The sequence below is a fragment of the Hyperolius riggenbachi genome, chromosome 8 (assembly GCF_040937935.1).
Source record: "Hyperolius riggenbachi isolate aHypRig1 chromosome 8, aHypRig1.pri, whole genome shotgun sequence".
NCBI lineage: Eukaryota > Metazoa > Chordata > Amphibia > Anura > Hyperoliidae > Hyperolius > Hyperolius riggenbachi.
The window spans coordinates 230,435,394-230,449,543 of NC_090653.1; the positions used below are offsets into that span (position 1 = coordinate 230,435,394).

The window sequence follows — 14,150 nt, forward strand, 5'->3', positions numbered from 1 at the left end:
ATCGTCGCCATAGCGATGAGCGGAGTGACGTCATCGACGTCAGCCGACGTCCTGACGTCAGCCGCCTCCGATCCAGCCCTTAGCGCTGGCCGGAACTTTTTGTTCCGGCTACGCTGGGCTCAGGCGGCTAGGGGGGCCCTCTTTCGCCGCTGCTCGCGGCGAATCGCCGCAGAGCGGCGGCGATCAGGCAGCACACGCGGCTGGCAAAGTGCCGGCTGCGTGTGCTGCTTTTTATTTCGTTAAAATCGGCCCAGCAGGGCCTGAGCGGCAGCCGCTGGCGGTGTTGGACGAGCTGAGCTCGTCCAGACCGCTCAGCTGGTTAAGTTCTTAAAGGGAAGGTTCAGGGATGCTGTGAAAAAAACAAAAATCCAAATCCACTTACCTGGGGCTTCCTCCAGCCCGTGGCAGGCAGGAGGTGCCCTCGTCGCGGCTCCACGTCTCCTCCGGTGGCGCGCCCGACCTGGCCAGGCCGGCTGCCAGGTCGGGCTCTTCTGCGCTCCAATGTGCGGCTCACTGGTGTGCACTGACGTCATCGGACGTCCTCCGGGCTGTACTGCGCAGGCTCAGAACTACTGAGCCTGCGCAGAACAGCCCGGAGGACGTCCGATGACGTCAGCGCGCACCAGTGAGCCGCACATTGGAGCGCAGAAGAGCCCGACCTGGCAGCCGGCCTGGCCATGTCGGGCGCGCCACCGGAGGAGACCGGGAGCCTGCGGAGCCGCGACGAGGGCACCTCCTGCCTGCCACGGGCTGGAGGAAGCCCCAGGTAAGTGGATTTGGATTTTTGTTTTTTTTACAGCATCCCTGAACCTTCCCTTCAACATATACTCAAACATTGTGTGACTAAAAAAAAAAAATCATAAAAATACATATCTCTAGTTTATTAAATGCATTTCAGAATATCTGGAAAGCATTTGCCCACACATTTTTGATTACTACTAATGGTGTATACACACTTGATAGATAAATGAAAGATATCATACCAATTTACCCCCTTCCATGTAGTATGAGAGCCATACCTACACAGTCTATTCTATTGAGCTGAACTCCCCATCAGATAAAAATCTTTGCAGGGTGCTCTACACAAAGTTGCCCGTACACATTCAAAAGATTATTATCTGCAAAAGATCTGTTCCTGCAAAATGCATTCATAGTGTAGGATATCTGCAGATCCTCATACACACCTTGTTTAACAGACTTCATCTGCATATCTGATAATCATTTGCAGATCTGAAAATCCATCCTGGTGGATCTAATCTGCAGATGAATGTCTGTTAAACAAGGCGTGTATGAGGATCTGCAGATATCAGACTATGAATGCATTTCGCAGGAATGGATCTTTTGCAGGAACAGATCTTTTGCAGATAAAGATCTTTTGAATGTGTACGGGCATCTTTGTGTAGAGCATCCTGCAAAGATTTTTATCTGATGTGGAGTTCAGCGCCATAGAATAGACTGTAGAGTATGGCTCTCATATTACATGGAAGGGGGTAAAATTGGTCTGATATCTTTCATTTATCTTTCAAGTGTGTATGTAGCATAATACACGTGCTTCAGATATTATGCGCAAAAGGTGTACACTGCTAACACCGGTTTTCAGAAATGGTTACGTTTTATAATGTGGAGAAACTATGGAGGACAATTATGAGTGGGGAATGGAGAGTGCACATATGGCCAAGCTCTCTAGCATATAAACCTGCAGGAAGTGCCAGTTAATAGCCCAGAGCTAAGGAAGAGAGGAAGTTGTAGTAGGTTGCACACCTGACGTTAAAGTCAAATATGGATATACAAAAAAAAAGGCAATTTTAAGCGCCTCCTGTAGAAAACTCATGGGAGTTTTATATGGCCATGACATTCAACTACCCCTCAGCAAGTGTCAAGTGATAACATTTAATATTAAGCACACCTGGCTGTCATATACACCACTGCTCTGCATGTACATGACAGCAAGTGCCTTCAAGAGAACCGAGAAACAGAGGAATCAGGATTAAACAAGGATGTACACTCAAAAATTAGATAAAGTGAAGTAGCTGCTTTGGAGTATAAGCTGTCAAAAGCCACTTCAACTTGTTCCGAAAGCGCTCTATTGAAATCGAAGCCCTGCTTGGAGACTTCTTTGCCAGGGCATATATTTTAACATCCCTCCTCCACGATTGCAGTTTTGCCAATATTCAGCTGTCCTATGACAGCTGAGCTCTGTGCTAATTTCATTCGCTCGACACCACCTGTAAAAGGTTAAAAAGCATTAATACACAACACAGTTACCTGTTTGTCCTTGGGAATGCTGTGCAATTTAGTGAGCGACTCCATAATTTCTGAGGGACTTTCGGATATCTAGAGAGAAAGACATTCAATATAAGGTGGCATAAAGAAAGGTTTCCCAATTGTCTGAAATATATACCTATGTATATTTGTATGGCATAAACAGCTGTGCTGGGTTATTACCTTATCAAGTTCTTCTATGTGTATATAATGTAGTGTGTTACTGGATGTCTGGGGGTAGAAAAGTAAAAAATATTAATAGACAAAAACATTTAACGCTTTCCAATATGAAATGTATTCATGTGGAATGTCTTGTATTTTCAGACTAATTTATTATTATTATTATTATTTTCAGATCAAGTACTGCTAACCAGCTGCATGCAAAAACAAGAGCTAGTATGAGCACCTAAAGCCACCCGAGACTCACCCTTTTTTCAATTTTCACTTCGGACCCTGGTTCTGCATAAAATTCAAAATGGAGCGTGGTAGCGCTTGGCGGATATTTCTGGAGAAATAAAGAACAAAGTGTTGTTGACCAGTTGCCCACAAGCAACCAATCAGGTTTTATTTGCTAAATAAAACTAGGTTTCTAATTGGGTGTTCTATGGCAACTGCTCCACATTTGCTCCAGTTTTCACTGCACCAGTAATACAGCCTCATTGTGTCCAAAATGTAATCAGGTTAATGCAGATTTTTGGAGTTTTAGTTTGTCGTGCCCAAAAATTGTCAGCTATTGGCCAGGAGTACTTGAACACTTATCTATCACAGGTATATCACTAAAGCATGAAATCAAGCTTGTACATTTGGGATCAAAAAGTTAAAGGGGCCAATGCTATTACAGGATTTTTCTGACAGGGTTTATTTATAAGCAGCTAAATGTCTAGCCCAATGCTCACAATCTTTACAATGGATTCCACAAATGAATATTGCTCCAAAAAAGTATTTTATCATAGGAAACGTGTGACAAAAGTTAAAATTTTAACTTTTTCCCCCCTACTGTAATACACAAGGGGTCATGTCACATAGGTGATGGAGTTGCCATTCATAGCAAGTAGTAGCTAGCAACTACACTAAAATATAAAGCAGTCCAGTTGCAGCTGCCAGCAACTCAGATACCTGTGTGACATGGCCCCTAGGGATTCATTAACATACACCATTAAAGAATCACCGTACTTGTGCATGCAAGTACAATTGTCAGATTGCCTCAAAGTTTACCACAAAAAGTAAATAGCCCACCTGCCTAGGATGCTGTAATACGAGAGTTGCGCCCCTCCAGTCTGCCTTGTTAATTGTATACATCATAAGTAATGTCCTTCCCTGACTACTGAAGGAAGCTGGCAATTAGGCTGGGAGGCAGAACGTTCAGATGCAATATTGGAATCCGTCGCCAACCAATTAAGTTGCACTCTTCGTCTACAGAAAGCCACCCATAATATCTGCCCACTTGATTTGGAAGATGAGAGGACAACTAACAGATTGCACAGTGTGTGCAACACGTGGGGAGAGTGGGTTTTCGGAGGGAGGGCTTGATGACTTACAACATCCTATGCAGGAGGTACAAATTACTTTTTTGATGCACTTAATGAAGCAAACAGGTAATGCTACGTCAACTACAAATCGTGAGACTAAGGTTCCCCATGCACCACTGCACTGCTTGTCTAACAGTACAGCAACCACCACTAGTGAAAAAAAAAATACTCTGCCACCCATTACCTACCACTAGATTTCAACTACAAGTTATCACACAACAGTAGTGTCTTTAGATGGAAAAAGTGTGTGGTCCTTATTTCCCCTAACTTCCTGCACAGGAACAATCTCACTGAGACATGGAGAACACAAATATTCCAAGCTGTGATACAAATTCTGACAAACACGTCAGAATGAGAAGGCATGGAACGCTAAGCGTTTTTGCATTACTGTGTGCTGTCAGGGTGAATAACCTTATTTTCACTCTTAACACCTTAGAAGTAATCATGGGGCCAACAATGGAAATGCTATCCTTTGGTTCCAATGTCTCAGTAACATCATTAATGCTTATTTTAGGTGTGGATTAAACATGGTGTTATAAAGATAGGTACAGGCCTGCTTTAAATAATACCCACTTTACCAAACTATGATGTAATACATTAAACAGTGATCTTACCGACATCAGCATGTCTTTGCAGCACTCAGCAAGACCAAAGCCATTCTCTTTTCCTCCCCAGCTCTGAAAGGAAGAACAGGTAGGTGAGTGATAAGTACCCCCAAAAATGTGATCAACCCATGCAGGACATTCTACATGGAAAGTAAGTGTCTTGAGCTTGGTATGATGAGCTTACCTCTGCTAGATGCTGGAGTCGTGATAACAAGGGTGTTCTTTTGTCAGAAGCCAAACGAGTAATATAATTAGATCTTTTGCTGAAGACATAGAGAAGGTTTAGCACAGCCAGTACCACTTGCATGTCTGAAGATGCGAGCAACGTTGTCAGGTGCTAAAGAAAAACCAAAAGAAAGAAAGTTGAGCAATGAACTGCTTTTAAGATGTCACCATTAGTGGATGTCCCATTTTCCCAATTCCTATTCACTGCTTCTAAATCTGCACGCTGTCACAAAACAAGTGCATGCTTAAGAATAGACCTTTGAGTAAGATCTTTCAGTGGCTGGATCATCCCTTCATGACTGTCCTAAAATTCGATAGGCGATTCCAGCTCAACTGCAAACAGTCAGCGCCTTACTTCTAGGAAAAGTTGTTTGGAGTAAAAAATCCCCATGCAGATACTATACTTTTGTTTAATCTATGATTTCTATTCACTAGACAAGTTTACTCCTGTGGCAAGGAGAGGGCAGGGGAGAGAAGGAAGCCTACTGCTGCAAGAGAAATCAATAGCAAGGATTCAAAAAATCCAACTTATTTGTTGGTATATCTGTGGATGAAGTAAGCAGAAGGGCTACAGACAGGTCTATACAGATATCAAACGGTCACCTGAAATAAATAGGGAGGCTCATATTCGGGTACACAATTATCTTTACAAGGCTTAAAATCTGATGGACTGCATCATGCAGATGCTGTTGACTTTCCTGATGGACCATAAACTGCACCTTGCTGATGCACCTAACTTTAAGGACCATAAACTGCACCTTGCTGATGCACCTCACTTTAAGGACCATAAACTGCACCTTGCTGAGGCAGCCCACTTCATGGATCATAAGCTGCACCTTGCAGATGCAGCCCACTTCATGGACCATAAGCTGCAGCTCACTTCCTGTACTAACCAGGGCTGTGGAGTCGGAGTCATGGAGTCGGGGCAATTTTGGGTGCCTGGAGTCGGAGTCAGGAAAAAAAATGCACCAACTCCGACTCCTAATGAACTTAAACTGTAATTAAAATAGAAAATATGATAAAATGTTCTATTTCTCAGATAATAGTCATCATAAATAATTTATATATACAATAATAGCTGTGCTTAGTCCACAAAAATGAAATAAACCAATCAAAATTAGTTACTTGTGATACTTCAATAAAGCAGTACCCGTATTTTTAAAGTCAGATATACACATCTGATTGTGACTGTACAGTATATATGATGTGTACACAGGAATCTCTTATATATACTAAACAACATCTTTGCTGTAAAAATAAAGCCTGATGTGCAGCCGTGTCACTAATAGAGATGGTCAATGAGATGGAAATAATTCTGCGTTGATTCCGATTTATGCAAATGTACTTTTCTCATGAAATCAAATAATGATACGTTGTTAAAATTTGGTTTGGTGACTACGAATTAAATGGTCCCTGAGAAGGATGAAAAGAAAAGTGTTATACATACCTGGGGCTTCTTCCAGTCCCCTTCAGGCTAATCAGTCCCTCGCTGTCCTCCTCCACCACCCGGATCTTCTGCTAGGAGTCCTGGTAATTCAGCCAGTCAGCGCAGTCCGGCCGCATGCCGCTTCCACAGCCAGGAGAGTTCTGCACCTGCGCAATAGTGCTGCACAGGTGTAGTACGCTCCCGGTGGCGGAGAGTGTGCATGCGCACTACGCCAGACTGGCTCATGTACCTGGACTCATAGCAGAAGATCCAGGTAGCTGAGGAGGACAGCAAGAGACTGATTGGCCTGAAGGGGGCTGAAGGAAGCCCCAGGTATGTAAAAAACTTTAATTTAATCTGTCTCAGGTTTACTTTGTTACACAGTAGTACTATACTCTACATATGCACTCTCCACAGAGCTGCAGGGAATCCACTGAGAATGTTGTGCACATTGAACACAGAGATGTTGTCTATCACCCATAAACCTGGTTCAGATTGTACATGAAGAATGTGTAAGAGGAAGAATCCCCTTATTCCCCTGCAGAGTACCTGCACATCACTCTTACATGTACCCACAGTTACATTGCCTAGGGCCTGATAGATGTTCTTTGTTCTGGTCTGTACCTTTTACAAGTACTCTTACCAAGGACTAGTCTATGACTAAAGGGAATAAATATGGCAGTCTCCATATCCTTCTCACTTCAGTTGTCTTTTAAAATTCCTAAGCGTTGGCAGTTAAGAGACAAATTTCAGGTTACATACTTTTAATAAACAAGATTGTAATATGCAAATTAGAGGAGTTGGAGTCGGAGTCGGTGGAATCCTAAACTGAGGAGTCGGAGTCGGTGGATTTTTGTACCGACTCCAAAGCCCTGGTACTAACCACAACCAAACATCTACAAGTCAAAATTAAAGCAAAAGATTTAAAAAAATCAACTTCCTGTTTTTCTTTCTATAGGATGAATACTCACAATGTATAAATTGTGAATATTATAAACAACAATATCTGTTATTTTGCTCAATGAAGGATGCATAGTTCTGTACCTAACACTATTCCTACATAGCACCCTGTATATCGTGAACACTATAGTAAAGCTCCAGAGGTATCCCAAGTCCTCCTTGCTCCCACTATTGCCACGTAGCACCCACTGAACATATCAGACAAGAGATTATCAGATATGTTCTCATGACCACACTCCCTGCCGTAGAGGAACAGAACTGTACTGCGCCTGCGTATACGATTAAAATGTATCGAGGGGCATTTGCATACACCATACACCCCATGTGTTGCCAGTATCACTCAATAGATCAAGAGTACAGATAGAATGATCTACAGTGTAATGTAGCAAAGTGGAGGGAGGTCAGACTATGGAAGAGTTCTCCTTGTACTATAGATTGTTAAAGTAACATAAGAACGGATGCTCTACAAGAATCCACATGAAGGAGATGAACTCTTAGATCATTGTGCACTTCCTAGAGTTGTTCATGCCATTAGACATTAGCCCAACTAGCATTCTTACTCATGGTCTTCCCTTTGAGACACTACCCTGGCATTTAAATACTTGGATATTGGGCAAATCTAAAACAGCAGGAAGTGCATTTTATTGGCCTCATACAAAACTGCATACAATTTGCATGAAAAGGTTTGGCTAACATTATTACATTTTACTACCATCATGAAAAAGTGTGAAAGCCAGCATTTTTTACAGCTTACTGACCCTCTCCGCACAGCAAAAGAACAAAGGACGGCTTACAGTCAGGTGGTCAGTCATTGGGTGTGGCCATGCACTGCAAAGCAACCCTTTCCACCCTCATCCTTAGTAGACACTGTGTCAAAAGTTTGACAAGTAGACACCCTAATATTTGAACTGGATAATTGACATAATTAGATAGATTGCTAGTTGTACAAGGAATTTTATCTATTGTGCTGATCTACATAGTAAACTTGTCAGGGAACAAAAAAAAAATTATGTAAATATAAGACAACTCGATCGTCGAGCAAAAAGCCTTTAGGAGTTCCATTACTACCTTAAAGGGAAGGTTCAGGGAGGGTGGTTAAAAAATAAAAATCAATTTCCACTTACCTGGGGCTTCCTCCAGCCCGTGGCAGGCAGGAGGTGCCCTCGCCGCCGCTCCGCGGGCTCCCGGTGGCCGACCCGACCGGCTGCCAGGTCAGGCTCTTCTGCGCTCCAAGGCCCGGCACTTCTGCGTCCCACGCCGGCGCGCTGACGTTATCGGACGTCCGCCGGGCTGTACTGCGCAGGAGCAGCCACCGGAGACCACCGGGAGCCCGCGGAGCGGCGGCGAGGGCACCTCCTGCCTGCCACGGGCTGGAGGAAGCCCCAGGTAAGTGGAAATTGATTTTTATTTTTTAACCACCCTCCCTGAACCTTCCCTTTAAGGGCTAGTTTCCACTTGTGACGCATGCATCTGCAAGACGCTTGGTGTCACTTCCTGGTGTGCGGATACTGAGATGAATCCCATCAGCCGTGTCATGCATGCGATGTGGCCAGCGGTGTCGTTGTTCCCTATGGCAGAGTTTCCCTGCGCAATTTGCATACGGGGAAACTCCGCGGATTCAGCGGGGGAACCGCGCCAGTAGAAACGGGCCCTTTGGCTTGTCAAGCTAACCAAAAAATATAAATCAATGCAAGCAGAGGAGAAGCAGTACAAATGTGCCGTGTTCGCTCATGGATATGATGGCACTAATGATAGTATGGCAGAGTTTATTCTGTGCCTACAGTCAGGGCTGGGCAGAGGCGAGAGAGGCTCCAGCCTCAGGGCACAACTCACTAGGCTATCATTCCCCTAATGTGTTTGAAGCAAAGAGAAATAATAAAAGGGGATACATGGCAGTGACTGCAAGCCAGATAACTAGAGATTAAGGTGTTGGTGGCCCTCTTAGTCTAATAGCAATCAGTGTGTGACGGCTGGCGTGGGACGGATGGGGGGGGGGGTGTTTAGTGTCTCAGCCTTGGGTGCTGGAGGACCTTGTCCGGGCTCTGCCTACAGTTACTAATAATAAAAAAGATAGATCCCCTTCTTAAAAAGCGAAGACTGTCTAGTGTCTGCATGTTGCAGATAATGAAAATACATAAAGCAGGAAACCAATATGTAACTATATTTAAAATGAATTTGAATGAACCTTGTCAGAATTGGGTCTTTGGAAATGGTGAATGATAGAAACATACCTCGATGGAGCTGTAGAGGTGCCGAGAGAAACTGTATTCAATAAGCAGGGCAGTGAAGTTGAGGACCGCCAGCAGGAGTGCTTTGAGCTGCTCCTTTTCGGGCCTATCGCACACCAACATCCAAGACATATTCTCCACTGTCTGCCCAGCATCTGCCAGGATCCCATCAAAGCGATCCAACAGGTCTACCCAGTGATAGAGCTCACACTGTCAATGAGAGGAAAAGCTGTTATACTTGTGATTGCATTATTCTAAATGCAGGTTTACAAATAATACATTTGCATTGGGGTTCTTAAAATTAATTGGAATTCTATAATCAAAAAAAAATAAAAAAAAAAAAAATTCTCAGATCTCACTTTTGCCCTTCCTGTGCCTATCTTTTACTTCACTAAGGGGAAAAAAACTGAGGTACATTTCTGTAGGAAAGAAAGTGGGTGGTATATAATTACATGCTCTATTTCTTAAAATTGAATTTATTTTTGGGAGTTTTAATTCACTTTAAATAAGCAAAGATTATTTGATAATGATTAGAATTCATAAATGATACATACCCGCTGAATAGACCTGGAAATTTCTCTGGTGAGCCTGTTCCCCTTAGCAGCTTTCCCTAATATTGAAGATTCTGTTAAAACTTAGAGAGCTACTGCTTAAGAAACTTGGGATTGCTAGGGGACACTCTAGTTTGGAGTCTATTTAGTAATCTTGACTTTGGTCCTGGATGTGTCCATGAGGCTTGGACTGAAAGGAATGCTTGATGGATAACTCTGAAAGACTTTAGTACAGATTAAATTACCCCATCTGGGAATCCCTGTCTGTTAGTCGGGGGCTCTTGAACTCTGAGATCTTTAGATACTAACAAGTACAAGGGTTCGCACAGAAGATAAGCAAGACTGGGGTAACTCCTGAGTTAGTGATACTCTAGTCTAAATTCCTAGATTTCTCACCTATAAATGGTTTAATTTCCTACTGGTACCTGGTACAACAGGCTGCCTCAGACAATAGCCCCTATCGATAAATGGCAGAGCAGTTTTTAGAAAACATGAGAATGAAGATTAGCATCCTCTAACTCTATGTACAAGGAGAGGTGTTATAAGATCTTTTTCAAATGGTATAGAGAACACCCGTGCAACTCCATAAGTGGAAGCTTATAGCCTCCGATTTCTGTTTGAGGATGCGGACTTCAGGCTGATTACTTGCACTACTGGTGGTCATGCCCTTTCATACAAGAGTTTTGGAAAATTAGTTTGTTGGCCTTAGAAATTCTGGAGGTGGGGGTGGACTCTTGGGTTGTTCTGTTCCACAAAAATGTAGCTTCACTCACCAAGTATCACAATATGTTGCTAAGACACATCTGTCTCGTTAAAGTAAAGTCTCTTCCTCCACCTCTATCATCACGATACATACCTCGGGATATTTATCGGTTTGTATAAATTCTCTCCTCAGTAAAGGAGAAGCCTGCTAAGTTCTCTGAAGTTTGGAACCCTTGGGTGATGCTGTCTGCTGTCCACCTCAATACTTTAAGGCTGTTTTTATTGTTTTAGTGGGGATTGGCTCAGTGCTATATAAATCTTTGCTAGGTGGACGGGACACACCATCAATACAGCTGGCTACGCCTACAGTCTAAGTATCAGGGCACACTGGGCCTTTTGATTGAGTCCGTTAGTATTCTCATTTAGATTGTTTTCATGCATGACAAGGTTTTCCTGGTTTTTTTTTAATTTCCTTTTTGTTTTGATGTGTACTATACTCAGTTTGGATATGTGCTGTAGAAATTACTGCAGTGGTTTGAATTCAGATACTGTATGAGTTTTTGTTTTTTCTTTTCAATAAAAATCCAATGTTGCAAAAAAAATAATAATAATCATAAATTATATAAACAAATAAGCAACTGCATCACCATCATATCATTACTGACTACTCTTACGTACCTTTCCAATGTTCCATGTTTTGATCTGCTGTAGTTCCAGCAGAAGTTGCTCATCTGTACAACCTTTCAGTTTGTCAATCAGAGACCTGCAATCTGCAGGCTGTAGGAAGAAAAGACAAGAGGAGTAATAAGGAGAGTACCCACAGAGTAACATAAATTAACTTCACTAAGCTATCTTGATATAAGCCAACACAGAAAGTAATGAACATATGAAAACAGTAACAAAGCATCACTAATCTTAATTGCTAGTTTACACCAGAGGGAAATTGCCTACAAAGCAATGTCACCAGAGCCAAGTTTATAATTTTCACATTAAGGTTTTTATACAAAGTGAATGTTCTAGAACGTCTCCCCACTACTGATATACTGACATCAGTTGGCTTCTGCTATTGCTGGACATGGCTACATTTACATTCATATCTGGTCTTCCTGAACAATGTGTAATGATTCCGATGACTATAACAGACTCCTTTACCTTCTGCGTCTGAATATTCTGCTGTTACTCTGACTCACCTCCGTCCTGTGACCAGCGGAAGGGCAGAGGGCGCTTTACTGTTTGAACTTCCCATTCTCACAGGACGGGACAGGAAGTGAAGAGAAGATGAAAAAGGCCAGCTAGAGAAAATGGGACAGCACCGACCTGGGGACTCGCACAAGCGGAACAGGTAATGTATTGTTGCTGGTGGGGGGAGCAGGAGTGACTCAAGGCAAGCGGCAGCTTCACAGATTGTGAATTGATTTCATACTGAGCTCGATTCAAAATCTGTGTGCGATGTAGGGGCAGCCATTAGATCCCTCTCTGATCAGATTAGATCAGAGAGGGATTTATCTGTTGGCAATCGACCAGTGTATGGCTGCCTTTACTCCAACACAGATAATCATTCAAATATTGTAAAAATGAACAGAGGCACCAAAAGGATAAAATTTGCTAAAAATGTTAGAAGTGTTCGGGAAGCGGTGGTGGACCAGCCAACCCAAAACAGACAATGCTGTCTATTAGAGTAACAACAAATGTATTCACATACTCCCAGAAAACAGGCAACGTGTTTCGCAGGTGTATCCCAGCTTCTTCAGGCAACAATAGGAGTATCACACAGCAAGGGGTCCAATATACGCTTAGCACCTCTGTCTCAGAGGTGCTAAGCGTATATTGGACCCCTTGCTGTGTGATATTCCTATTGTTTATTGCCTGAAGAAGCGGGGATACACCTGCGAAACGCGTTGCCCGGTTTCTGGGAGTATGAATAAATGTGTTACTCTAATAGACAGCATTGTCTGTTTTGGGTTGGCTGGTCCACCACCGCTTCCCGAACACTTCTAACATTTTTAGCAAATTTTATCCTTTTGGCGCCTCTGTTCATTTTTACAATACAAGTAGTCCACCCCTGGTGGAGGGGTGTTATACCCCCTTTTTTTCCTATCTACAGAGAGCGACATCTTAGTCCTGAGTGGGGCCAGGTCTTAACTTTTCACCTGCCTTAAAGGGGTTCTTTCGCGAAAAAAATTAGGCAGTTAAAAAATGTGACAGATGACAGGTTTTAGGCCAGTCCATCTTTTTAAGGGGGATTCTCAGGGCTTTCTTTGTTTTCAACAGCATTTCCTGAACAGCAGTTTAACTGCCAAAATAGCAAGATACCAGCCGGCCTCCCTAATCACTTGCACACTATTATGTCAGATTTTGCATTCCAAAAACATACGGATAGGTTAATTGGCTCCCCCTAAAAAAATTGGCCCTAGACTACAGTACTTATACTACATAATATAGACATATGGCAATGGTAGGGATTAGATTGTGAGCTCCTTTGAGGGACAGCTAGTGACAAGATATATGTATACACTGTACAGCGCTGCGTAATATGTCGGCGCTATATAAATACTAAATAATAATAATAACTGTTCAGGAAATGCTGTTGAAAACAAAGAAAGCCCTGAGAATGCCCCTTAAAAAGATGGACTGGCCCAAAACCTGTCATCTGTCACATTTTTTAACTGCCTACTTTTTTTGCGAAAGAACCCCTTTAACAGTGGTTACCTGAGCGGTAACCCTGGTTTATAAGTATAAATACTTACGAGTCATATTTTCTCTCCTTCAATACATACTACACTATATTGGGCTCTTGGTTTTCTGTTTTAAATCATTCAAATATGCACATGAATATTCTTGCCAAAGATTAACCTCTGCACTCTAATGCTAGGTACACACGATGGGATTTTCTTGGCAGTTTTACTGTCAGATCGATTATTTCCAACATGTCCGATCTGATTTTCTGATCGATTTTCCATAGAAATGAACGGGTAATCGATCGAAAAATCGATCGGGCATGTTGGAAATAATCGATCTGCCAGAAAATCTCATTGTGTTTATCAGACGTAAAGCTTCAAGAGTCTTTAAGGTCAGAGCACTAACCACTTGCCACTGCCCAACACTGACATTAATCAGCATGATCTCATTCAAAGATGCACATAAAATGGCATAAACAGGTCTTTCTACTTTCTATAAAATGACTCTCAAACACTTACCGCCTCAGTTGGCGTCTTCTTAAGCTTGGTCCTATCCACCTTCATTTTCAGATATTTCAGATTCTTCCAACTACAAAGCACGGATAAAGAAAAGTTGCAAATGTAGACAATATTGTATGGAATGAAGATATTAAACGAAACATGATGTTAAAATAAACTGATGAAAAACAATTGTATGTATCCTCACCCTAAAAATGACAAGTATAAAACTGTGGAATATCGTTACATTTTCATTGTCTCTGCTCAATGACACATTCATTGACCTATACCAGAGCTGAAATCCATTAACTAATGAGCTTTTTTATGCTTTTTCTGCTCTCAGAAGCCATTTACTGCTAAAAACGTGTCTTATGGCTGTATCAGTGAGGGTTATGCTATAGTATAGTCCTGATCCAGTCCCCGACCTCGGACAGAAACTGTCAATTGCATACATGATTAACTCTTTCAAGCAGGGAAAGAAAAAAA

General features: G+C 42.4%; 1 protein-coding gene across 11 annotated transcripts in view; it reads right to left on the reverse strand.

Moving 5' to 3' along the window:
• Positions 1-14,150, reverse strand: part of HUWE1 (HECT, UBA and WWE domain containing E3 ubiquitin protein ligase 1) — a 177,928-nt gene that overhangs the window by 109,850 nt on the left and 53,928 nt on the right. For 10 of the 11 annotated variants that reach the window (XM_068248291.1, XM_068248288.1, XM_068248294.1 and 7 more), the window contains exons 3-10: positions 13,686-13,755; positions 11,167-11,265; positions 9,239-9,445; positions 4,581-4,733; positions 4,406-4,468; positions 2,690-2,767; positions 2,446-2,493; positions 2,266-2,334 (exon numbers count right to left, since the gene is read on the reverse strand). In XM_068248291.1, the coding sequence (XP_068104392.1) occupies positions 2,266-2,334; positions 2,446-2,493; positions 2,690-2,767; positions 4,406-4,468; positions 4,581-4,733; positions 9,239-9,445; positions 11,167-11,265; positions 13,686-13,730 (762 nt within the window). In that variant the 5' untranslated portion in view covers positions 13,731-13,755. The remainder of the gene's footprint in view (positions 1-2,265; positions 2,335-2,445; positions 2,494-2,689; positions 2,768-4,405; positions 4,469-4,580; positions 4,734-9,238; positions 9,446-11,166; positions 11,266-13,685; positions 13,756-14,150) is intronic. The other variant, XM_068248292.1, reaches the window with a different exon arrangement.